At 47.1% G+C, this 25,984-nt stretch overlaps 1 protein-coding gene across 1 annotated transcript; it reads left to right on the plus strand.

Moving 5' to 3' along the window:
- The first annotated feature begins 420 nt into the window (after nt 1-420).
- On the plus strand, nt 421-25,547 carry Plat (plasminogen activator, tissue). The gene is made up of 14 exons (NM_008872.3): nt 421-527; nt 9,779-9,866; nt 11,145-11,187; nt 14,393-14,530; nt 14,905-15,015; nt 15,335-15,509; nt 16,316-16,407; nt 18,264-18,438; nt 19,490-19,575; nt 20,802-20,997; nt 21,112-21,248; nt 21,354-21,494; nt 23,125-23,288; nt 24,647-25,547. The coding sequence occupies exons 2-14, from the start codon at nt 9,804-9,806 to the stop codon at nt 24,803-24,805; spliced, it is 1,680 nt and encodes a 559-aa protein (NP_032898.2). The 5' UTR covers nt 421-527; nt 9,779-9,803; the 3' UTR covers nt 24,806-25,547.
- The last annotated feature ends 437 nt before the right edge of the window (nt 25,548-25,984 follow it).

Below are 25,984 nucleotides of genomic sequence, written 5' to 3' on the forward strand. Positions count from 1 at the left end.
AACCCAGCTTATCATCATCTGCCCGGCCAATTAATTGCCCACGTGTCCTGAGGGGTAGTTGCTTCAAATTCCAGAAGACCTCTCCCCCATCCCCAACTGGGCGGGGCTGTTTAGAACTATAAACTCATGGGTCAAGACAGGAGCTTAGAGCAGCAGATCCTTACAGTTCCTTTTAGGCCTTTGAGACCGGGGTTTTAAAACAGGATGAGTCTTAAGTCCCCTCCAACTCTGAAAATTCCTGTGATTCGATGACATCAGTACGGTGAATAATCAAACTGGCGGCAAGCCAAGACTGGCTGTGCTCCTCCGCGCGCACTTCCTCCCCCTCCTTAGAGACACCGGCTGCTCCATTGGCTCCTCAGTCCACCCACCAGCAGAGGAGAAACCCCGCCCACACCTCTGGCCCCACCCCTTCTTCATCCTTCAAATTGGCTGGAGCTGTTCAGGGAGACAGAGCCTGCAGGAACTCAAGAGCTCAGCGTCAAGGAGAGGCCCCTGCAAGAGTGGGAAAGAAGCAAGCACTCTCGGTAAGTTAATTTCTGCCGGTATCTAACAGCTGACTCTTCTTCTGTCCCTTTAAAGTCTTTGGGGGCAAACTGAGCCAGTGAAGGGATGCTTAATGGAAGCACAGACAGAGGACCAGCCAGCATCATCCAGGGTTCTTTGCAATGACCCTGGGTAAGCTGAGGTGAGAGGGAGAGAATGGGAGAGAGGTGTCTCTTGCAGAAGTTTTGCTTGCACAGGGGAGAAAGCAAACAGAATGACTCCGGTTCTTTCAACAGACAATGGGAGCAGCACTAACGGGCAGTAACTAGATTCAGCTGCCTTCCTGAGCTGAGAAGCCAGAGTTGTATGGCTACCTTCTGACCAAGGAACACACTAAAAAACAGGCTGGGCATCAAGGAGGGGGCATTTTGCCTGGGCAGCATGATTAACTAGGCTGGCAGAGAGAAGCTGAGATTTTTAGGAACCTCTCATTACTAGTGGGAGTCAGGATGCAAAACCTCTCGTCTCTCGGGAGTTCATCGCATCCTCTCTTCCGTTCTTCCAGTCAATCTCACCCTTGGACATCAAGCACAGATGTGTTTGCTTTTTCATGCTGCAGCTGGAAGAGTCTAAAGGCTCTCTGGATTCCTTCAGGACCTTTGTTTTCTTAACCTCACAGAAACAGCGGGAGGATGGATGGAGTGGGGGGAGGGAGAGATGGTGTGGGCGTGGGAGGAAAGTATGCAGCGCTCCAAGATAACTAAGGACGAAGCTTCAGTGCAAAGAAAAGCAGTAGCAATGCTTTAATTTGATGGCCAGCTTAGAATGATGCCGTGGTCTTCCGCAGCTGATAATGGGGCAGGGGCATATACAAAAAACGTGTGTCTGTTGTGGTGGTGGATATTTAACAATCCTGCGAGCGCGTCACAAATACAACTGGAGTACACTTACAGAAAAATACAGCTAGGGATTTTCACTGAGATCCAGACGTGGCCTGTCCAGAACAAATCTATGCAGGTCAGTGGAAGGTAGAGTGGGCACAGCCAGTGAGGGTTAAATAATATTCAGCCCCAGACCAGATACTGGAAACACTATAATGTAAACAGTCCCTCTGACCATCCTGTTCAATCCACCTAAAGTGTTTTTAGGAGAGCCAGCCTGTATCCTGGCAGGGGCAGTACTAGCTGCACCCCCCCACCCCGGACCAACTGGATTAGGACGGAGTTTCCAGGACACCCCCAGATTATTTGGAAAGTCTCCTGTGAGTTCTACAGCAGCTGGCCTGCTCTCTCCCAGACCCAGGATGCTTGATGCAGCCGGGAGGAGCAGAGGAACATCTATATTTCCGCTAAGGCTTTGGGGACTGAAGCTGCACACATCAAGACTGCTCACTGAGCAGGGTGCTCGGCCAAAGCCAGAGAGTGACTCAGAGTTGCCTGCCAGGCTCGTGGACTGGAAAGACTGGTGTGAGGGTTGTAAGGTGAAAACACATGTGCTCGTCCTCCATCTAATGGTGGAGGCTGCAAACACGGCTTATCAGCCACAGTTAATAGACTTAACGCCATTCACAGTGTAAAGTTCACACACATCCCGAGACACCAGGTCTCTGTGAGTGGGAGCCTTTGGTGGTCTGAGCTGAAACAGTGCAATCTGAGTTCTGGCAGCTGTGCATCTATTGTCTCAGAATAGCTTTTTTTGTTTCTTTTTTTTTTTTCTCTTGGGTGTCAGAAAATGCTGCAGGAAGCAACTAAATGCAGAAACCAAGAACTGAAGGCCAGCTTTGAGCTGGCCATGGGATAGGTCTCACTTCAAACCCAGTCGGGTGCTGACGACCCAGATTTCTAGAGGACGGAGCTGGAGTTGGGGCTGCAGCTTAGTTGGCAGAGTGTTCACGTGGAATGCAGAGAGTCTTTAGGCCTGATTCCCAGCACCAGGTAAACTTGGTGTTACAGTGAACACTTGTAATCCCTAGTGCTCAGGAGATGTGGGCAAGAAGATCAGAAGCTCAAGGCTAGCCTGGGATAAGTGAGATCCTGTTTCAGGAGGAAAGGAAAGGAAAGGAAAGGAAAGGAAAGGAAAGGAAAGGAAAGGAAAGTTAAGTTACAGGTAGAGATTCACAAAGCCTTGGTCAAGTACCATCATCTTTAATACTGGCCCAACTGTCTACTTTCATGATGCCTGGGAGACTAACTTTTATAGATAGGAGTGCAAGGTAAGATGAACTCAATTCTTGGTTACTGGAAAAACAAATGAAGCAGATTGCTGGTCATGTATCACAAATTTCTCTGGAATGTTTAAAGGCACAGTCCAGGAGAGCTGTGTCAGCAGCTCAGAAAACACAGGCCAGCTGTTCTTCATGTTCAGTGCTCCTGACACATCAGAGAGAAGCCTCTAGAGTTTTCTTTGGGGATTGACCTAACAGACCCGAGTCCACCCTGTGCCTCTGAAATGATCACTGCAGGCATAGACTGGTCCCATACGTTGTAGACTTTTCTACTGCAAGTCTATTCTGTGGAAGCAAATATCCTGTTAGCTTATACCTTAATGATTCCACTGAAGCAGCTAAATGTGGCAAGTGCTGATTCCAGATGCCCAGAGAGTTTCAGAGGCCCTGCTGTGGGGTGGAAAAACTGTCCTGAAAAAGGCAAACCAGAAAAACAGATTGAAGATGGGGATATAAGATATCACTCTGCATTCAGGAAGTAATGGCTCCTGTGTGTACTGCTCTCTGACCCTGGTGCAGAACCTGGGCTTTCTATCATGTCATATGTGCAAGGAAAAAGGAACCGTTATTAACCCTTGAAGACCAGGAGGACCGTGCCCCACCCCCACACACATCCCAAAGAGCTTGGTACCTCTTCTTTATCAGTAGCTTCGAACAACTTGAGTCCTGTTGATGAGGACATTCACTTGAAGCCCGGTGCACACCGGCCGTGCATCAGGCTTCCAGGTTCTGTATCTATAGCTCCTTTAACTTTCAAAAACTATACAAGATAGAAGAGATTAGCCCATTGGGAAGCCCAGGAAACTGAGGCTCAGAGGGGCAACATTGCCCACCCACACCTGTAAGTGGCTGTTGGGGGTCTAAGTTCAAGGGTCCTGTTCCTAGCATTGAGAAGTGTCTGCTCTCTTTAAAGCCGTTTAAGAGTGTTATCAGTAGGGTTGAGTTGCAGCTCAGTGGCTGAGCATGCGCTTAGCAAATGCAAGGCTCTGAGTCCAATCCAGAGCACCAGAAATTAAAACTAAAAAATGTCACAAACAAGGATCATGCAGACCGTTAGTGGGAAGAGCTCAGACAGCTTGGGAGGCAGGTGGCAGTCCTCAAACTACCACCTCAAGGAGTCCTTTTGAAGTTCTGTCTCATTTTCATGTCTGTAAAGTGAGGTCTGAAACCTTAAGTAATTAATGAACATAAGGTGCTTTGAAAACTCAATGCCAGGCAAGTGATAGCATTCAGACCTCTGCTGAGTACCTGGCTTTCATCCACACACATCTCCTATTCACTGTGGTGGCGCCACTTTCCAGAAAGGCTGGTGAAATTCAGATACATTCATGAAAGACAGAGTGAACCCACACTTCAGACTGTGTCCTCCTGATTCAAGAGTGCATACTTCAGAGACAGGCTGAGGAATTGCCTAATTATTTCATTGTTAATTCATTGCATCTGGAGAGGGTGGTGTTTACTTTAGGGAGTGGAAGGAGTTGAGGAGATTGGATGGATACTGGATTCCCTTTGTTTAGACTCTTCAGAGTGAGCAGGCACTGCCTGGCTAAGCTTGCCTTTATCCTCGAAAGATATGAAATCACTAAACCAAGTTTCTTTTGTTTTTATCCCAAGAGGCTACAGGATACACTTCCTAAACCCACAACCAATGCTTGCTTGTTTCTTCCAAACAACCAGATCACCCAGTGGGAGGTAGAGCAGGAGATTCAACAAGGAGCAGGGTGGTTGTTGCAGGATAACCCCATGTAGCTTAGACACAAGTCATGCCTACATGCTAAAAATGCTATACCTCCTCTGGTGGGGGGCACCAGAGAGGATTCGATGCAATTCTTCTTCCACCCTCTTGTAACTGGTCATATTATATCAAGAAACAGACTTTTCCGGGCACCTGGGAGGCGGGGTCTGGAAGGTTCAGAAGTTCAGGGTTAGTCTCGGCTACTTCAGTTACATAGTAAATTTAAGGCCAGTCTGTGTTACATGAGACCTTGTATCAAAAAAATAAACAAACAAAAAAAGCAGAGACAGAGAGACAGAAGGGTTGGGGGAGAAGGAAGGAGGGAGAGAGAGGGAGGGAGGAAGCTGGGAAAGAAAACTTTCTTCTCTCCTTGTAAAGAGCTCCGTTCAAAATGGAAAGTGGAAAATAAGCATTCAACTTAGGGAAAGTTACTTTTTTGAGAAGTTAAGAATTGCTTTTGGAAAACACAGGTTTGGGATTAGAGGACAGCTGGCAAGAGCTAACTCTTCTCTACCCCGTGGGTCTCTGGGATTTGAACTCACAGCTTCAGACTGGAGGCCAGGTGTCTTAACCTGCTGAGACATCTCATCAGCCAAAGAGTTTCTTATGTGATGGGAGAGTTTGAAAACAGTTTGGCTGGGTGTGGTGGCGCATGGCTCCAACACCAGCGCTTGCCAAACAAACACTGGAAGATCAAAAGTTCAAGACCAGCCTGAAGGGGACAGGGAGTTCTAAGCCAGCCTGCGCCACAGAGGGAGATCCTGTCTAAAACAAAACACACAAAACCAAACAAAAAGGCTGCAGAAGGAAAATAAACTAAGAGCTAGGAATGTAGGTCAACGGTAGAGCCTAGTTTGCTCGGCATGCAACCCATAGACTGAACTGTCATTAGGAGGCAGGGGGTGAGGTGGGGGTGGAGCTGTCTCTGCTTGGATAGGGAAAGGCAAGCTGATTTTCCTTTCTTTAGAGGAACTTTATATCGCTGGACTTTGATAGTCCAGATCGGCCTCACATTTGGTGTGGTCCTTTTCCCTCTGTTCCTAAGTGGTGCTGGGGTCCCAGGTGTGTCCTGCCAAGCCAGGCCCAAAGGTGAGCTGTTGTGGGACTCCCTGCCCTTTGGGAGACTTTCCTAATTGGTTGGCATTCTAGGCTGTGGTCGTTGAGTGTCAGCAGAAGAGTGGCTTCAAGGTCATGTGTTACTTTAGGGTTATTATTCCTGACTCTCCAACTCGGATCTCCACGGGACTTTCAACAAAGCAATAAGAACCCCGAATGTCCTTGGCAAAGATGCAAGCAGTACAATCTAGCACATTGTACAAAACTTGACAACAGGGTGGGTTCCCAAGTGGCCTTTCCTGATCAGGCTCTGGCCTCTTATAACTTGTTGGCTGCTTTGTTCACATACAAAAGTTCAAGTACTTCTGTCTATCAACATGTAAGTAAACAATAGCAAAGCAGGCACACAACCAATGTTTATCGTTGACCACATGCGTATATGTCCTTGATTGCAAACCACTTTCTGATATGCTATAGAGAAGGGACCGATGACCAGTGTATGAGTAAAAGCACTTTATCCATTTACAGCTGTGTCACCACTCAGATACAACAGAAGCCGGAAAGCTAGCTCTGGAGGAGGACTCCAAGAGTCTAGCCAGCCACTTGGATTTGCCTTGCTGGGGGTTCATATTCTCTCTCTGTATCATTATTCATATTTTTGCTCAGTCACCTTTCCTTTCAGTGAACGAGTTATTATGTTCCATCCTAAGCACAGAGTTTATTGGGGGGAAAGGGTTTTGTGAGGAATGTAAAGAGGTCAGGGTCATACAAAGGCCTGAGGATGTATCACCTGCCTTTTTCAAAGCTTTCTGTCAGTCAGCTTATTACAATTCCGGTAGCTTTGTCCGACCCAGAACCATGCAGTTACTGCCTGGCTTCCATCAAGTGCCATGGCCCCAGGTGTCATACTTCTGATAAAATCCCCACTCTCTCAGAATGGTCCATGTTCTTGGCTCTTAGAAACAACAGTCTATCTCCTTGGAAACAGTCTATCTCCAAGGAGATCCAGTTACTATCAAGCTCACTCTCTTCTTCCCTTTCCCCCACCATTTGCAGACGAGAGGGGAACTAACATATTTGTATCTTAAAGCCAGCCTCAGTTGCAGTCCTTAGACCCCACACTGGCCTCCCCATGAGTACCCATGAATACCCCTGGTGAGTTCCCAGGGTCTACAGAGTCAAACCTCCCACTCTGTGGGCCTGGACTTTAGGTCCACACTTCTGCTGGTCACTTTATTTTTGGTCCCCTCATTGCCCGTGACCTTTCCAGCCACATCTCCCACAAAACCAGACGAGTCTTTCCTTCCTCTCCTTCCCTTGCTCTGGAACTGCACTGGTTTTCATCTGGCATGTGACTAATTCCCCTGTCATCCTCCTCTTCTGCCATGTGGTCCATCCAGCAGCTTGCTGTGATTGTCTGCATGGAGTGTGGGTAGAGGCAGTTACTTATTAGCTTATGTGCAACTCATCATTACTGGCTCAAGGCCCAGCCATCCAAAGCCCAGATAGAGATAGGTGACAAGTCCTTAGCACCTGAGCTCCTGTCCCTCCTGTGAGCAGGAGCCTCCCATGATGCAGCTGATGGAGCCTTGGGAGGAAGAGGGTGGGAACATGTACCAGTGATGTACTTTTGCTCTGCATTTAACTTGACATCTAGAGAGCCTTGAGTTAGCAGGACATGGTGGGGAATTCCTGTAATCCCAATCCCAGTGTGATGGTTTGGATGCTTGGAGGTGGACTTTGAGGTTTAAAAATCCCACACTATTCCCAGTAAGCTCTCAGCTACTTCTCTAGAGCTAGGCCTGCTTAATGCTGTGCCCTCTAACATGCCAGCCACGGACTGACTCAGTCTCTGAAACTGTAAGCAATCCCATAGTTAAATGCTTTCTTTTATTAAGTTGCCTCGGACTTGGCACAGTGTCTCTTCACAGCAATAGAAAAGCAACCAAGAAACCCAGCATTCCAGGGGCTGAAACAGGGTGGACTAATTTCCCTGTCATCAAGACCACACTGGCTACATAGCAAGATCCTATCTTGGAGGGACACAAAAACAACCCCAGTAACTTAGGAGGTGTCTAGAACAAAGACTCAGAAAATGCCCCTGAATGGGCTGATTGGTTTGAAAAAGAGGGGGTGTGTCTCTGAATCACACCTGCAATAGTGTTTGGTTTCTTCTCATCCCACGGTTACCAGGTAACAAAGGCAAGAAAACCAGGGAGAGTTACCTCTACATCTAAACTCAGTCCTACTGACATAGAATTAAGGGTGAATTTAAGTGGAAGGTTGAGGAACCTGGGAAAGGGAAAAGTTAAAGAAAGCTGAGAAAGGAGGAGTCTGGCCGGCCTCCATTGTTACTTGTGTCCTTCTGGGATTGCCAAAAGGCAGGCAGGTGCTAGCCCAGAGGGCCCTCCAGTGAGGAAAGGCTTCCAGAACCCCCGAGTCCACCACGATAAGGCAGATCAAAACAAGCAAAGATCCTGGAAGCTCTTCTGCTCCTGCAATGGGGGATAGTCATGGAGGGTGGGTCCAGCAGGGCAGGACTCCTTGTGAGCCCATGACCTGGGTTTTCTCACAGGACAACTTTGTTCCTTTCCCCGTACCCAGCACCCCTACTCTCTCCCCCACAGCCTTGTGTTCCCTCCCTTGGGGCTCTGTACTCCTCCTTCCTCTGAGGTTCTTTGTTCCCACTACAGTGGCTCTCTTTCCTCCCCTGCCTGCCACCATCACCCCACTGTGCACTTTCTTATTGGACCACTTTAGCTCTGTGCCTTGTGCCTGACATCACTACCATCTCCCTGTAGCTCTGTCCACTGTCCCAGCAGCCCCAGATGAACCCAGAAGTTAGTGGTCTCCCAGCTCAGTTCCTCCTCACAACACCTCCCCCTTTCTGTTTTCATCTTGAAGCTGAAGGGATCTTGGGCCACATGAAGAGGCGAGATGGCATCCTCAAAACTCAGAGAAGCCAGAGCCTGCTGGCTCCAGGCAAGATGGATCCTGCTGACTTCTGAGCCAGTGGGCACAGGGGCCCTGAGTGGCTAGTGGTGGGAATCAAGAGTTGTTGTGACTGAAGGGGAAATGAGTCAGAGAAAGGAAAGTCCTGCTTTGATGTTGTGGACAACGGGGGAGTGAGAGGGCTTGCCAGACCACAAAAGATCCAGGCCAACTAACCTACTTTCAGACCGAAAACCGAAATCACTGGGAAGGCAAGTGGAAATTGGATTGGGGATCAAGGGAAATGTGAGTTCAGTAACCAGACAATGTTTGCAGATCTGCTCATCACCAGATCTGTGAGTCTACATAAAAGGAGACGGATATTCCAGAGGGAACGGGGGGGGGGGGGCAACGTGGAGGGAGCCTTCCCTTTGGTGGAAGAGGGAGGCCCTGCCCCAGATGCAGCATTAGCCATTGCAGTCACCAAGGCTGGGGACACATGAGGCAGCTTGACCAGGCACCATGACTTGCCAGGAATAGAATTCCTGCAGCTGCTTCTGAGAGAGTCAGACAGGACAGTGATGTGACTCCTAGCTCAGCCCTGGACAGGAATTTCTTCTCAGGAAGCCAGGTCCAGGTGAAGCACCAGAGATGGCTCCTACCCTGCAGCCTACAGGAATCTCTGGGAAGAGCTACTTGTAGCAATCACTATCTATCAGCAGATTACGAGGCAAGCAAAATGGGGTCTCAGCAGACAATGGGCTATTGTTCAGGCTCAAAAAAAGGGCAAGAACTCTACAGTGTGGCTGACCCTTCAGGATATCACTCTAAGAGGTCTACACCTACAAAGATGTAAAAAGGATGGACACTATATGATTCCACATCTATAACACATACAGATAGTCAAAGTTACAGACGAAGCAAGGGTGGTGGCAGCCAAGGGTCAGGAGAACAAAGAGCCATTCTTCAATGGCTAAGGGATTTGAATTCACTGTGATGACTCTCTGGAGACGGATGTGATGGTGGGTTGAGTTCATAGCGGTTTGTATATGTTGAATACCACTAAGCTGAATATTGAATACTTAGGTGGTAAATGTAATGCTGTTGTATACTTTTCACACACATGCATGTACACACATACACACACACAAAATCTCTCCTCCCACCCCTCCACCCCCCATTTAGACAGACAGGCACAGATGTGTGTGAAATCTTCCAGACAATGTCTGCAAGAGTCATTGCTGGATGGGTCACCTGAAATGAAGCGACAGACCTGGATGTCCTTTGATCCTTTGCCCGCCCACATCACGTGCTTCATTGCTTTTATTTGTCTTCCAAAACTTAAGGGACACAGAAGAAACGGGGAGCAAAATGAAGAGAGAGCTGCTGTGTGTACTGCTGCTTTGTGGACTGGCTTTCCCATTGCCTGACCAGGTGGGTCTACCTCCCTGCCTCACCACATTGGGTCTCCAAACTTACAGATAACGGTGGTGTAACCAGGAGTCTCCATGCGCCCAAGCACCTCAGGGTGTAGGACACGTTCCCAGGAGTGATCAGACACATAGCGCGCACTCCCCTGTGGGTAGGATACTAAGGATTTGAGTTCTAGAAGTAGAATCTGGCCACGCCTCTGGCTTAAAGCCATTCTTAACTTGTGCCCCTCCCTGCTTTGGAGCCATTATGTGAAAAAGTGTCTTTGCACGAGTACGGTAGTGCACGCACATGTGCATTCCCACCAACCAGGAGGCTGAGGCAGGAAGGTCACAAGTTTGAGACCTTGTTGACATAGACTTCAAAGACTCCATGGCTAGGGTTGAAACTCAGTGAAAAAAGAACCTGCACAGGGCCTAGGGTGTGATCCCCAGAATGGGTGGGGGGCGGGGTGGGGGGAGGAAATGCATTTGAATTCACCCATAGGGTACTAAGAAAAGACAGGCATTCTGAGCCACGGAAGCAGGTTAGCTGATGGGGACAGAGGCTGTACTCACTTGCCAAAACCTCACCTCAACACAGAGCACGATATACGATATACATATGGCCAAGCTTACCTGAGCTGTGGGAAGTGCATCTAGAACTCGGTTAGGGGTTAGCGGTTAGGGTTTAGGGTTGGGGTTGGGGTTAGGGTTAGGAATAGGGTTAGGAATAGGGTTAGGGATAGGGTTAGGGGTTAAGGTTGGGGTTGAGGTTAAGAACCAGTTTAGGGATAGTTAGGGGTTAGGGTTAAGGGATAGGGTTAGGGGTTAGGGTTGGGGATAGAGTTAGGGGTTAGGGATAGGGTTAGAGTTAGGGTACACAGTGCTCAGGCACAGGATTGATAGAGAAGGGAGGATCCCAATGTCTTCATGAAAGACACAAGGACCTGTGGCTTTATTTAAATCCACTAGCCATGTGCCGATAACTTAAAATTTAAAATGAACTAAATCAAATCGGAATTCCAGTTTATCAGTCGCCCTGGCTACATTTTAAGCAGTCTGTGGCCATGTGACATTAGTGTCTGCCACACTGGATGACATGAATAAGAAGCATTTCTGTTGTGCAAGAAGTTCTTCATGGCCCCGGGGATGGGTGTTAGGCACGTAGGAAGAGCAGGTAATTTGACAAAAAGGTAAGAAAGGGTATTCTATGTCTCCTTAGGTAGCAGCTGGTTGGAAGACTCTGGTTGGTCTTTCCCCAGCTCTTGCTGACCATTCCTCCATTCTGGTCTCTTTGCAGGGAATACATGGGAGGTTCAGAAGAGGAGCCCGGTCCTACAGAGGTGAGTGGTGAAGGGAGGCAGACCCAGGCCTCATAATACTTTGACTGTCGGGAGGTCTGTCTTCGGTCTGGCACCCACTTGCAGCATTGTTGAGAGATCTTCCAGTGCTTTTGTGAAAAATGCCTGCTTAATCACTATTTGTCAGTCAGATATGGTCTTCCAGGGGCAGCTCATCAGGCTGTCAGGAGATAATAAAGCTGGTGACTTATAGCTGGGTGGGGGTGATACGTGTCTATAACCCCAACACTTGGGAGGCTGAGGCAGGAGGATCATGAATTCAAGGCCAGTCTGGGGGCTCAGCAAGACACTGTCTCAATACAGCTCAAAGTATTTGAGAGAGAGATGAGAAAATAGCCCTGGACTGGAGAGATGGCTCAGAGGTTAAGAGCACTGACTGCTTTCCCGAAGGTCTTGAGTTCAAATTCCAGCAACCGTATGGTGGCTCACAACCATCCATAATGAGATCTGGCGCCCTCTTCTGGTGTGTCTGAAGACGGCTACGGTGTACTTCCATATAATAATAAATAAATTTGTGGGCCTGAGCGAGCAGAGGTCCTGAGTTCAATTCCCAGCAACCACACGATGGCCCACAACCATCTGTACAACTACAGTGTACTCATATACATAAAGTAAATAAAATAAATCTTTTTAAAAAAAGAGAAAGTAGCCCTAAAAAAGATGACTTACCTACAGCCAGTCATCTAGGTATTCCTGGGCTCTCACCAGTGCCTGGTCAACATCTGCTACCATCCCCATGTTTTCATTACTTCCTGTTGGTAAAATTACTTTAATTAATTTCAATCCTTGTTTAAATTAGTAATTCCATTACTAATTTAACTAATTTATTTTAATGAATTCCATTTCTTCCAGGGGTAACTGACTTAGGCTAACTCAGACACTCGACGAGGAGACTCCCTAGATAAGTTCTTGTCTTGAGTTGGGTGCTAGCACACAAAGGTTTTTATCAGGGTTCTAAGAGAAAAAATTTCAGCAACCAACTTCTTGACTTGAAATCAAAGAACTCCCAAGTTCAGCTTTAGATCTCAATTCCTACCCCTCTCTGTCTCTCTCTCTCTGTGACTCTCTCTGTGGCACACACACACTCTCTCTCTGTATCTCTCTCCCTCTCTCTCTCTCTCTCTCTCTCTCTCTCTCTCTCTCTCTCTCTCTCTCTCTCTCTCTCTCTTCTCTCTCCCCTCCCCTATCTTCCCCTCCCCTCTCTTTCTCCTCCCCTTCCTTGGTTACCGTCTCCCCTGTCTCTATGTTGCCCTCTCTCCCCCTCTTTTCTTTTCTTCCTCCATTTCCCCCTTCTCCCTCCCTTCTTCTTCCTCTCTCCCTCCCTTTTCTCCTCTCTTCATTCCTTCCCTCCCTCCCCAAAGGCCACCAAAGGACCCCAACAGTACCTGGGAATGCATAGCTGCATTCCCTGACTCTGACTCCCTCCATCTCTCTCCTTCCCTCTCCCTCCCTTTGTCCTCCCTCCCTCTTTCCTTCCTTCTCCCTCTTTTTTTCTTTGATGGGGAAGGGGGAAGTGAGGAGGTGCCAGGCCCTTCTGTCTCATTTTTTTCTTTTTAATTTTTAAAAATTTATGGTATTTTGTTTGCTTGATTTTGGTGATAGAGTCAGATTATATAGCCTAGTCTGACTGGGACTCACCATGTAGCTGAAACAGGCCTCAAACTCTGCAATCCTGTCTCAGACTCGTAAGTGCTGAGATTACAGACATGTACCTCCCAGCTTAGCTTTGGAATTCTTCTCAAAACTCTGACGAACAAATAAAGGGGTTTGATGTCCCAAGTCTATCTCTTGTGGTAGAGAAGGAACCGGAGTACCAGTGAGTTGGGTGCAGAGTTCAGTGGCTCTGGTAAAGACGTAGCCTGGAAGGAAAGCCTGACTCCCAAGAGGTGCTGTCTCCCATCTAGGCCCAGCATCCACATTGTAGATTACAGCTCTCTCTCGCTGGGGTGGGGTTTATCTGCCCTGCAAGGCTCTGCTGTTACTGAAGTCAAAAGTGATTGCAGCCTTAGGAAGATTATTGGAGACCTTTAGACAGCTTGTAGAGTCTGGAGCAGGACTTGGCTCAGTTGTTCTAATCAACTTTGCCTCTTCAATTTGAAGAGAAATAGAATCCCCTAGTATCACTGGGTTTGGGTGGACATGGAATGAATAATACATCTTAGTAGGGTCAGACAAGAGCCTGACAAAGTAGACAGAGAAAACAAAGGCAGACGTGCCAGTCCCCACTTTGCTGTCAATACCGTGTGCTCCACGCCAAGACGTTTCTAGAAAAGCAGTGACTAAATGCCTGCTGTATTTTTGTTACATGAAAAATACTAGCAAAAGTATCACATTTTCTGACAGATTTAAGTGCCAATTTTCTTATTTTAGCCCAAAGTGTGTCTTTTCTGTGTGGCAGTACTCTTGTAGATCAGAAACTCTGGTATAGTTGTATAGAGAGGTAAATATCTGAAAGGTGTTTGGTTTGGTTTTTTCCGGGCAGGGTTTCTTTGTATAACCCTGGCAGTTTTGGAACTAGCTCTGTAGAGCAGGCTGGCCTCAGATTCAGAAACCTACCTACCTCTGCCTTCCAAGTGCTGGGGTTAAAGGCATGCACCACCACCAACCAGCTTTATTTTTGACTGATTAAAGTGGGAAATAGACTATTACTTAATATAAATGTATTTTCATAGTCAAGTTATCTCAGGACAAAGGTTCACCCAGGAAGATAATAACAACAAAGAGTTCTGGTGAAACATTTTAAGTTTCTATTATCACCACCATATTCCTAAGGGAGACACAATGAATCACAGTTACCTCTGTCTGTTTCTGTTGGGGCTTGGTTCTAGGGCCTCCTTGGGGTACCAAAATCCACTGATGCTTAAGTCTCTTATAAAATGACACAATGTTTGTAAAAAACCCACCTTCCTGTATACTTTAAATCATTTCCAGAGTACCCATGGTATCTAATATATCTACATGCTATAATCCCCAGTTATAAGTGATTGGGCATTATAATGTATTCTGTAAGGAATGATGACAAGAAACAACCCCCACATCAGTTCAGTACAGGCTTTAGGCCTCACCACAGGGCCACTTGTAGAGCTTTCTACAGAACCTGGAGGCACAGAAGTTTCGCTGCATTCTGCCGGCAGAGCCAGGAGTGATGACTCTTTCCTTTCATTTGCAAACCTGCTTTGCCTTGCAGCGACCTGCAGAGATGAGCCAACGCAGACAACTTACCAACAGCACCAGTCGTGGCTCCGACCCATGCTCAGAAGCAGCCGGGTGGAATATTGCCGGTGCAACAGCGGCCTGGTACAATGCCACTCAGTGCCTGTCCGAAGTACGTACCAGTGGCTCACGGAGGCCTTGTTCTTGGGTTCAGGGCCCAAACCCTTCCTCCGTGGTTCCTAGCCTATTCAGATCTTCAGCACATTTGGGGTAGGATCTGCCCAGGCGTACATGAAAGCATTCCAGAAGGCTGAGGTGGGGGTAGGAGTACGGGTGGCTTCATTTGCCCATTCTCAGTGTCCATGTCACCTATGTGAAGTGGAGCATACTTTCCATGCTTCGCGGTTGACAGGGGGGTTACTCAGGCTGTGGACTGTGGAATGGAGGCTGACATCTAAAACGCTTTGACGTTTTTTTTTAATTCTTACATTCATGGAGCTGTGTTGAAAGCAGTAGTTGAGGGTTATCCTTGTTTGCACTTGGCAGGTTGCAGCGAACCAAGATGCTTCAATGGGGGGACGTGTCAGCAGGCCCTGTATTTCTCTGACTTTGTCTGCCAGTGCCCTGATGGATTTGTAGGGAAACGCTGTGACATAGGTGAGTGCTTAGGTGGGTGGGTGTGAGAGACATTCTGAAATTCTGCCTCTCAAATGGACCAGAAAAGGAAAGAAAATCCTTGCTGGAGGGCAGGGCCCACAGAAGGGGAGCTGAGGTCATTTAGAGACTTGACACTATTGGGCCCAGTGGTCAGAGCCTGAAGTGACAATCCAGAGTCTGGCTTGGCTGTAGCACTTCTAGTGACCACGTCCACCCAGCTCACTTTGAGCACCGGCAGCTTCGGCAACAGCCTGCTCCACGGTGCTGAGGCAAGGCAGAGGATCCCTTGAGAGCCTTTTGATGTCCTTCTGTCAATCAGATACCAGAGCAACATGCTTTGAGGAGCAGGGCATCACCTACAGAGGCACGTGGAGCACAGCAGAAAGTGGGGCTGAGTGCATCAACTGGAATAGCAGTGTTCTGTCGCTGAAGCCCTACAATGCAAGGAGGCCAAATGCCATCAAGCTGGGCCTTGGGAATCACAATTACTGCAGGTAAAAAGTGCTTTCCACAGGAGGAGAGTCTCAGGTGAGAAGTATTACATTCAGGGAAGGCCTGGCCAATCAGCCACGTATTCTAGATAGACAGGTAGATGGATAGCTAGTTATGTAGCTATGTATATGTATATATGTGGGCATACATATATAGATGGGTAGAGAAAGGATAGATACATACACACATGAATACATACATACATACATACATACATATATACATAGGTAGATCAATGCATTCATATATTGATGATTGATATATTGACACATAAATGGTAGACAGAGGTTGACTTGAAGGCATCAATTCATATCTCTGTGTGGACATCTGAATCTGTGGTCGTAGGGTAGACCAGCAGGCTGGGAACACGGGCACAAATTGCCATTTCTGTTTTGATGCTTTTAGACCTTAAACTGATTAGACAAGTACACTTTCCTTGTCTGGGATAATTTACTTAAACTCAACCGACTGAGGATGTTCACTACAGTTACAAAACACATTTATAGCAGTGCCTGGATCACTGTTTAATTACATGCCAAGACTACAGGTCAGCCATGTTGACACATAGGCACTTATTGTATATTTTCATCAACTTGGCACTCATACACATTTCCTTATACCCTGCTTAGTTCCCCCAAAGAAAGAGCATAGTAAAACCGTATTTCTACCTAACATCATAAAACTTGACAGTGTTCAGCCCAAGATATGCTAACCCTACCCCCCCTCCCAAAGCATGCCCAGTCCTTTTGCCAGGAAGGAAGTCTTCCTGTTCAACCCCTCACTCTTCTTCCCTGGCTGATTTTTTCAGAAACCCAGACCGAGACTTGAAGCCCTGGTGCTATGTCTTTAAGGCAGGGAAGTATACCACGGAGTTCTGTAGCACACCAGCTTGCCCTAAGGGTGAGTATCTTAGTTTGGGTTTTATTCCTGTGAAAAGACACCATGACCAAGGCAACTCTTAAAAAGGACAACATTTAATTGGGACAGTTTCAGTTCAGAGGTTTAGCTCATTATCATCATGGTGGGAAGCATGGCAGCATCTAGGCAGGCATGGTCCTGGAGAAGCTGGAAGTTCTACATCTTGATTCAAAGGCAGCCAGAAGGAAGGTCTTTTTGCACTGGGCAGAGCTTGAGCACTAGGAGTGCAACAAGGCCACACCTCTTCCAACAAAGCCTTACCTCTAACATAGTGCTGCTTCTTGTGGGCCAAGCATATTCAAACCACCACCGTGAGCGACAGCTACCCTGCACCTTCTCCTGTAGTATCTCCATGGGAGAAGGATCAGAGGAATGTAGACCTAACTCTCCTCAATAGTCCTTTCATGCCCAAGGAAGAAAGGAGCCACTGTAGCTGCAGAGTACAGAGCATCAGAAGGCTCAGATCCTCAACCAGACTTCTCATCTAGTGCTAGTGTAACCTTGCGCTCACTTTCTACCTCCCACTGATAGCCTCTTCTACAAAGCAGAGAATGAGGCAGAACCCATGACTTCTAGTTCTTTGGGGTTTTAAAAAATTATTTCCTTTATTTTTTTGAGATTATAGTTACATAATTTTTTTCTCTTCCCTTTCTTCCCTCCAAGCCTTCCTTATTGCTTTTAAAAAAAAATCCATGACCTCTTTTTTATTAATTATTGTTACATGCATTTATATATTTGTGTCTATTGTGTATATATACATACATATATACAAACACATGCACATATACATATATATATGAATACATTTATATAAATATATGTATGTATATATGTATATGTTCCTAAATATAGCCTTCACAGTCTGTATAATGTTAGTCATTCTGAGGGACTGTGTGTTTTCAGGGCTGACCAATCTGTATCAGATAATCATCTGGTGTGCTGTTCCCTAGGGAAGACTGTTTCTCCCACTCTCGGCATTCCATATTTGCCTGTACTTCCTTGTGCAGGGTTGAGACCTGGCAGGCATTCCTCCATCTGCTTTGGCATGTCTGCTGTTCTCACCCTTGTTCAGCTCATCATTAGGCAGTCATGTAGGTGAGACTTGATGGCCATAGCTTCTGACATCCCTAGAAGGAAGACACTTCTGATCCTCTGAATTTTAGTCTTTCCACCTCCTCTTCCAGAATGACTCCTGAGCCTTTGGTATTTGTATCCATTGGGACTGGTCTCCACAGCTCTGCATTGTGATTAGCTGTGGTTTTCCTTCTCTAATGATCTCCATCTGTTCTGGAGACCCCCCTCCCTGTGGGGGAGAGTCAGGACTACACTTACGTCTGGGCATAAGACAAATATTTAGAGTGTACTTGGGGATTATGCTGGTTTAGTAAAGTAGCAGTTGTAGGCATTCCTCCAAGATGCATGGCTTCAGTAGCCCTGGGTAGCTGGCTAGGTTTCCAGTACTAGTGGTAGGTTCGCTCCTGTTGATCCCTTCCTCGTCTGGTCTACATGAGGGGTCAAGAATCAAGATAACTTTACAGATCCCTTTCAACTGCAGTGAAGCAGACAGGCAAACGTGGTCAAGTTTCACACAGAGGGCATCAAGGGCAGGATGGAGCAGGTGGATGGAAGTGGGCAAGGTTGGCAGAGCCAAGCTGAGAAAAGCAGGCTGGTAGCACAACCCCATTGCAGCACCTTGGTTCTGACAGAATAGACTGTCATAGTAGCGCCTCTAATGCCTTCACAGCACATCCCAGCATCCCTCTCCTGTCGAAACCCTGTGACTTGCCACATCAACATTTAACCACTGTGGCTTAAACTGGAGAAATGCTTTGTTCCAGGAAAAAGCGAGGACTGCTATGTTGGGAAAGGTGTGACTTACCGTGGCACCCACAGCCTCACCACATCCCAGGCCTCCTGCCTCCCCTGGAATTCCATAGTCCTCATGGGCAAGAGTTACACAGCGTGGAGGACCAACTCCCAGGCACTCGGCCTGGGCAGACACAATTATTGTCGGTATGTAGCTCCGCATCTAAGGGAGTCAGATCCCAGCAAAGAGGCCTGGGATACTGGGCAGGAAAAAGATTCAGTGTAAAGCATTGTATGAAAGATGATGGACGTTATTTAGAGAAACCTATTAGTTTTCTAAGACACATGGGTTTTGCTATTATTTTTCGGTTGGGATGGAATGGGGTATGTGTGTATTTGATAGTGTGTGTATGTATGCTCATGCTTAGAGGTACATGTATATATACATAGGTGTATGTGTGTGTGTGTGTAGGCCTGGGGTTAATATCAGGTGTCTTTTTTCTTATCCATCTCTACCTTTATTTTTTGAGACAGAGTCTCTTTCTGAACCTGAAGCTAATTTATAAGACCAGGCTGGTCTGTGAACTTCAGAGGCCTGCTCTCCACCCCAGAGACCCTGGCCCCTCTCCCCACTGGGCTTACAGGAGCAGGTTGCTATGCCTGAAAAAAAAAAATTTTTTTTAAACAGACAAGGCCTCACTACATAGCTCTGGCTTGTCTGGAACTCTCTATGTAGACAAGGCTTGCCTGGAACTTACTAGTTAGTTCAGAAGGTAGGCAGAAACCCTCCAGACTTTTTCTCTTGAGTGCTGGAATTAACAGTGTGTTCTGCCATCCCCTGTTCTCCCGTTTTCTCTGTGAGTTCTGGAAATTCAGACATAGGCCTTCATGCTAATGAAGCAGGCCCTTTATGAGCTATCTTCCCAGCCCAAGAGACAGAAACTTTGCAAACAAGACTCCTGTTCTTTCCTCATGTGGCACTTCCATGTCATTGTTAAAAACAGACAGACAGACAAAAAAAAAAAAAAAAAACAAAAACCCAACCAAACCAAAACAGAACCTTTCCATAGAGTAGCTTTCAGTTCTTCCCAACGCTCATAGAACAAATGGGCGTAAAGGGAGTTCTCTTCCCCCATGGTGGGCCTGCTACAGACAAACTAGGTTTGGGATGCCTGGCTTCTTGGCTCTGCCATGGGTCTACCAGCTTCCTTCTATCAGGATTCTATGCCATGACTAAAAACCTCAAACTCTTCTACAGGAATCCAGATGGTGATGCCAGACCTTGGTGCCATGTGATGAAGGACCGAAAGCTGACGTGGGAATACTGTGACATGTCCCCATGCTGTAAGGGCCACTACACCACTCCCCCTTTCCCAGGCTCAATCCCTCACTATTTTTTCTGCCACCTCCTGTGGCCACCACCGATCTTCTGTAACCTCCGGACCTCCAGGAAGGCCAGGCCTTTGTTGGGTAGAGAGGTTTTCTTGACCACAGCTAGGGTAGGCAGCCACACTTGTGAGATCTGTGGGGAAAGAGGGAGGGACAGAAAGGAAGACCAACACATCCATTCCTCTTCAAATGCAATAGGCTCCAACTTCTCTCTCTGGCAACCTCTGTTGAAGGTGGTGGTAGTCCTGGTAACCATGCAGAAAAAGAGGTCCCACATTGTAGCTCCTTAGATGACAGTTGTTACATTTCTCCAGTAGCCTGGTGACAGAGAGACTTCAGTGTCCATTTATCCAAAAATGCCCTCAGAAGTCATGTGGCCTGCCAAGTTCTGCACACTTCCACGTTCCCATGGAGCCCATTTAACATAGGGGATCTGAGCTGACAATAGAGGCTTTGGGACAGAAAATTCAGGTTGGCACATGTCCCCAAAGTGAACACTTAGTTTGGAAGTTGCCCAAGACTAGGTTACTACTTAGTGTCCAATGAACGCACAGATAAATCAGGGTGTTCCTCCAGGAACAAAGAGTCTGCTTGGAAAGTTAAGACACGAACTGAACTCTTAGGCAAAGTCATTTATGATGCATTCATCTCAAGGAAGTCCACCTGGGGTCTCCAGGGCTATGGTGTCAGTGAGAGCCTTGGGAGGCAGTGGGCCTTGACTCGGCCTTGAAGGATGGATCAGGCTGAGGAGATGGAAAAGGAAGGGCTTCTCTAGAGGAAATCTGCAAGGTTACATTATATCTTAAGCCGAGAAACTGCTGTAGGCAAGATTGGAAGGAATGTGCAGAAGAAAAGGCCCTGGTTTGGGGTGGGGGGTGGGGGTCTAATCCCAATGTCACTGTAATGTTCAAGGAAAGGTTTCCTGCCCTCTTGCAACTCGGTGTTGGGAAGGAAAAAGATGCACATGTATACTATTTGGCATGTCATTGTACTCAACAAAGGGAAGCTGCAGCTGTCGCCATCATTGAGACAGTTACATCATTCTGTACCAGCACATTGACGGGTTGTCCTCTGTAAAAATTCAGGGTTCTGACAGAAAAAAAAAACTATGGGGGATTCTCTCTGCCCTTGATTCCACACTGGAAGCCTGAGCCCTCACATCCCTGTCCTTTCTTCCCCAGCCACCTGTGGCCTGAGGCAGTACAAACGGCCTCAGTTTAGAATTAAAGGAGGACTCTACACAGACATCACCTCACACCCTTGGCAGGCTGCCATCTTTGTCAAGAACAAGAGGTCTCCTGGAGAGAGATTCCTTTGTGGAGGGGTGCTGATCAGTTCCTGCTGGGTGCTGTCAGCTGCCCACTGCTTTCTAGAGAGGTACGGGTTTCCTAGTCCCCAAGGCCTTGGGGCCAGCCCATGAGAGTAGCCCACAGCAGTAAACATCAATTAAAAACAAAATGATAGAACATGCTAATGCTGTTTTTCCACCAGGTTCCCCCCCAATCATCTTAAAGTGGTCTTGGGCAGAACATACAGGGTGGTCCCCGGAGAGGAAGAACAGACATTTGAGATTGAAAAATACATAGTCCATGAGGAATTTGATGACGATACTTATGACAACGACATCGGTAAAATGTTATTATTCGCATACACCCTTCTCTCTCGCCCGGGCGAGTCCCCCACTTCCCCTCCCCTAATGCCATCGACTCACCCCTCTTCTCTCTTGCTCACAGCATTACTGCAGCTGAGGTCACAGTCCAAGCAATGTGCCCAAGAGAGCAGCTCTGTTGGCACTGCCTGCCTCCCTGACCCCAACCTGCAGCTCCCTGACTGGACAGAGTGTGAGCTTTCTGGCTACGGCAAGCATGAGGCATGTAAGTGTCTGGAAGTCTTGGTCCCATCCTTGTCTGTGGTGTGGCAGTCAGGCTGATGGGAGGAAATGTGGTCATAAAGTGTCCTGGTCCTAATTCTGGCATGACACAGAAAAATGTAGGCGAGGGCTTGGCCTGTCATACTACCATCTACTTCCTTGCGTTACGGGGACACTGTGCAGGACACAGTAAGTTGGGACAGGGAAATGTTCAAAGGAGCTTTACAGTCCAGTGGAGGCGGGGAGAAGGGTCATGGGTGTTTGTTCTTAGACAATGGAGTGGCACAGTTCAAATCCCAGACATGCATCTGGCTTAGCTGTGGGACCCTGGATGTTTCTTTCATTCAGCTTCCTAATAATGTCAACAAGTAAGAGATAAATTAATCTAAAGATGGGAAAACTTTGTTCACGCTCATAGGTATTAGAAGTTTCAGATCATGATCAGTTGGCCCAGTCTGTGGGCCTGTGGTAAAACAGCGCATCATAGGGGGAAGGACAGCACGCCACAGGAGGGAGGACAGCAGATCATAGAAGGGAGGATAGCACACCATAGGAGCACAGCCCATGACAGAAGCACAGACCATCACAGGAGGGAGGACAGCACACCACAGGAACACAGCACATCATAGGAGGGAGGACAGCATGCCACAGGAGGGAGGACAGAATGCCACAGGAGGGAGGACAGCATGCCACAGGAGGGAGGACAGCCCGCCACAGGAGGGAGGACAGCCCGCCACAGGAGGGAGGACAGCACGCCACAGGAGGGAGGACAGCATAGCACCCCACAGGAACACAGCACACCACAGGAGGACAGCACATCATAGGAGGAGCCCACAGCAATGGAGCAATTCACCTTGTAGGAACACGCAAACAAAGGGAGAGCCTGGGTCTCAACATCTCTCCCAAAGGCTTAACTGCCTTTGCCCAGAGCCACTTCCTAAAGCTCTGCCATCTTCAAAGAATACCAAGGTCTAGGACCAAGCCTTCAGCACACTGGCCTTTGAAGGAGCAATGATCCAAGCCAGATATTCATTTGTATTATGTTATGAGGGGGAGGGTTGTCTCCCAATGTTTCCTAGAGTGGTTTCAAATTTGTAATCCTATCTAAGCATCCCAAGATCACAGGTCTGGACCATTAGATTGACCTATAGCACTTCTTTTTTTTTTTTTTTTTTCAAGCCTCAGTTTCCTCGCTGCCAAAGTAGAAACAGAAGTAGCTCCCTGATTAAATGATAAGGCATAAATACTACAATGCATGATTAAATAGATGGTTCTTACTTGGGGAGATCTCACTGCCTGGGCCACATTTGGCAGCGTCTGGAGTCCTTGTGGCCATGATGTCACATGTGTGGCTGAAGGCTGATCCTGACCTTTGGTTAGCAGACAGAGGCCACCAAGCATCTGTGGTATACAGGACATTCCTTATGACAGATAGCTATCTAGCAAACTGTCCGTGGCACTACTGACCAGCCTGATCTCGGCCTAGAGGGCTGTTGGAGGTTCCAAGAGTAAGTTAGGGTCATAGCCCAGGGGCAACCCGATTTATGTTAGCTTTGACCAGGAAGCTTGGCTTTCTCGTTCCAAAAAGCTTGAAAACAACATTTAGACCCTAAGATCTAAATGTTCTCTTTCAGCGTCTCCATTCTTCTCTGACCGGCTGAAGGAGGCTCACGTCAGACTGTACCCGTCCAGCCGCTGCACCTCACAGCATCTGTTTAATAAAACCGTCACGAACAACATGCTGTGCGCTGGAGACACCCGGAGCGGAGGCAACCAAGACCTCCACGATGCATGCCAGGTAAACACAGAACCCTAACACTCTGGGTCCTCCTCTGTGCCCTTAGTGGGGGGTAGGGGGACCACACAGGGGAGGGTGTGACGCTGGGATTCAAAATTGGAGCTTCAGAGAAGAAAATGATAAGAGACCAAAACACCTCAAATCTAAGAAATCTGAATGGCAGGAAGTTTTCCCAGTCTGTGGACAGGAAACTCCACCTAGAGCAGGATTTCCTGTAAGCCCTATTGAAGTGATAGGTAAAGCGACATAATTTAGTATAATTGATCCTTGACTTGTGAAGGTGTTGGGGCATGTGAGACTGCTACTGCTTTGTAAGATGAGGAAAGGCATTCCCCCCACACCCCCAAGACTCAAGATACAGATAGGATGTGGGGAGGGGAGGCGGGGGGGGGGGGCAAGTTCATCCTGGGAAGCAAAGCACTTTTGGTTCTCAATGCTGAGCCCACTGGACTTGGTACTTAGGTTTCCTCCTTAATAGAGTGCTGGGATGTAAGCACAGAGCCACCACTGACATTGAGACCCAGATAGTCATCACCTGATTAGGAGGAATGAACCAGAGTTCACTGAGGCCACACAACTTACAAGTAGCACAGTTCATATGTGTGCGTACACACACACACACACACACACACACACACACACATACACATCTATCTATCTATCTATCTATCTATCTATCTATCTATCTATCTATCTATCTATCTATCTATCTATTCATCCATCCATCCATCCATCCGGCTGGCCTGGAACTCTATGTAGAAGAGGCTGGCCTCAAATTCAGAAATCTACCTGTCTCACCCTCCTAAATGTTGGGGTTAAAGGTGTGTACTACCTTGGCACCCACTCAAATCAGACTATAAAGCTAGAGTAGTTTTTGTTTTTGTTTTTGTTTTTTTTTTGGGTGCTAACAGTTACCTTAAGTCTGTGTTTGGAAAGTTTTAGTGGATTTTTACTTATCAATTGGTCTTTTTGAGACAGGGCTTCACTCACTGTGTGGTCCTCAGTAGCACGGAACTCTATATGTAGACCAGGTTGGCCTTGAACTCAAAGACATCCACCTCCCTCTGCCTTTTGAATGCTGTGCTTAAAGGCACGTGTCACCATGCCTTAAATGCTGTTTTATCAGAATTCCTTCATATACAGCCTAATCTATACCATCAAAATAACTGAGCCTCAAGTCTCAGTCTCTCTCTCTCTCTTTCTCTCTCTCTCTCTCTCTCTCTCTCTCTCTCTCTCTCTCTCTCTCTCTCTCTGAATCAAATACTTTGAGGGCTGCAGTCACCAAAGTACAAATAGCAATAGAAATCTTCCAAATAGTCTGCCACGCGTACAAACCACTGACCTATGCTCTTCCACAGGGTGACTCGGGAGGCCCTCTGGTGTGCATGATCAATAAACAGATGACATTGACTGGCATTATCAGCTGGGGCCTCGGCTGTGGGCAGAAGGATGTGCCTGGGGTCTACACAAAGGTTACGAATTACCTAGACTGGATTCACGACAACATGAAGCAATGACAAAGAAAGCCCAGCTCCTTCAATCCAGAGGAGGACCTGCCTTCCTCTTCCTCTTCTACAGAAGATGCGCCTAAAAGGCCAAGCATTCTTTACACCATCATCTTCGTGAGCTGCCACTCGGGAGAGGGGAGGGGGGTCTTTGGGAGCAGATGTAGCATTTACCTGTGACAGGTACTTCACAACTTGTAAGTTTTAAGGATGAAGGTCTGGCTTTAGAATAAATCCTGTCAGATGAGATGACAGGGAGATGCCAACCTTCCTATAACTCTAGGATTTTAAAAAGAGAGGTAGACCAAAGTCTGCCCTCCTGGTCCACTATGTTGTACACTGAACCACAAGATCATGTCTCAACAGCAAAAAAATACAACTTGATCTTTCAGGAGTGAAAGTTTGCACTGGGGACAAGAATGTGTTTTTATAGTTACACAGGGGGCCCCACAGGGCCTCCACGAGAAGGAAGGGGTATCTGGCCGAATCACAGCACCATAAAATCCTTGAGATCATGCACTCCCCATCCCTCCACACTCCTCAACTCTTGGGACATATCCCTTTGTATACAGTGTAAATGTCTTTTTCTTTATAAACTCTATAGATGGTTGGGAGAACTGTATGATTTTAATAATTGATGAATAACACTAGTATATTTATATTTTAATCTATTTTAGTTTTTACTTTGTTACTATAACTTTGTATTATACTGTACTTAAATAATAAATTCAGAGGTATTTTTCACACTTTTCCACTGGTGCATATCCATGGCTTATTTGTGTTCACATTTCTTTTCTTTTCTCTTTTTGAATCAATTGAAAGATTTCCTTTTATTCAGTCAATGTGTGGAAATTTTCACCCCCAAGGCAATATTCTGGGTGCCACCCAATAGAAATAGAATGGGGGAGGGAGCTGGAGAGGTGGCTAAATGGTTAAGAGCACTGACTACTATTCCAGAGGACCTGGGTTTAATTCCCAGCAACCGTATGGCAGCTCACAACTGTCTGTAACTTCAGTTGTAGGGGATCCGACACCCTCACACAGACATACACGCAGTCAAAACACAATGTACATAAAATACAAGTAAATACATTTTTTAAGAAGAAATAGGGCAGGGAGAGTTGACATGGAACTTAAGTGAACTTTAAAAAAAAGTCTTTTGAAATATTTATTGTATGTGGGGGGGCAGTT

Source organism: Mus musculus, chromosome 8 (assembly GCF_000001635.26).
Source record: "Mus musculus strain C57BL/6J chromosome 8, GRCm38.p6 C57BL/6J".
NCBI classification, from domain to species: Eukaryota; Metazoa; Chordata; class Mammalia; order Rodentia; family Muridae; genus Mus; species Mus musculus.

What these genes read in the sequence shown, in the direction of transcription:
- Plat (NM_008872.3), top strand. Translation starts at nt 9,804, where the DNA reads ATGAAGAGAGAGCTGCTGTGTGTACTGCTGCTTTGTGGACTGGCTTTC. An exon ending in CCACTCAGTGCCTGTCCGAA is followed by an intron (nt 14,531 to 14,904) that starts GTACGTACCAGT and finishes TGCACTTGGCAG; the next exon opens with GTTGCAGCGAACCAAGATGC. An exon ending in GCCCACTGCTTTCTAGAGAG is followed by an intron (nt 20,998 to 21,111) that starts GTACGGGTTTCC and finishes TTTTTCCACCAG; the next exon opens with GTTCCCCCCCAATCATCTTA.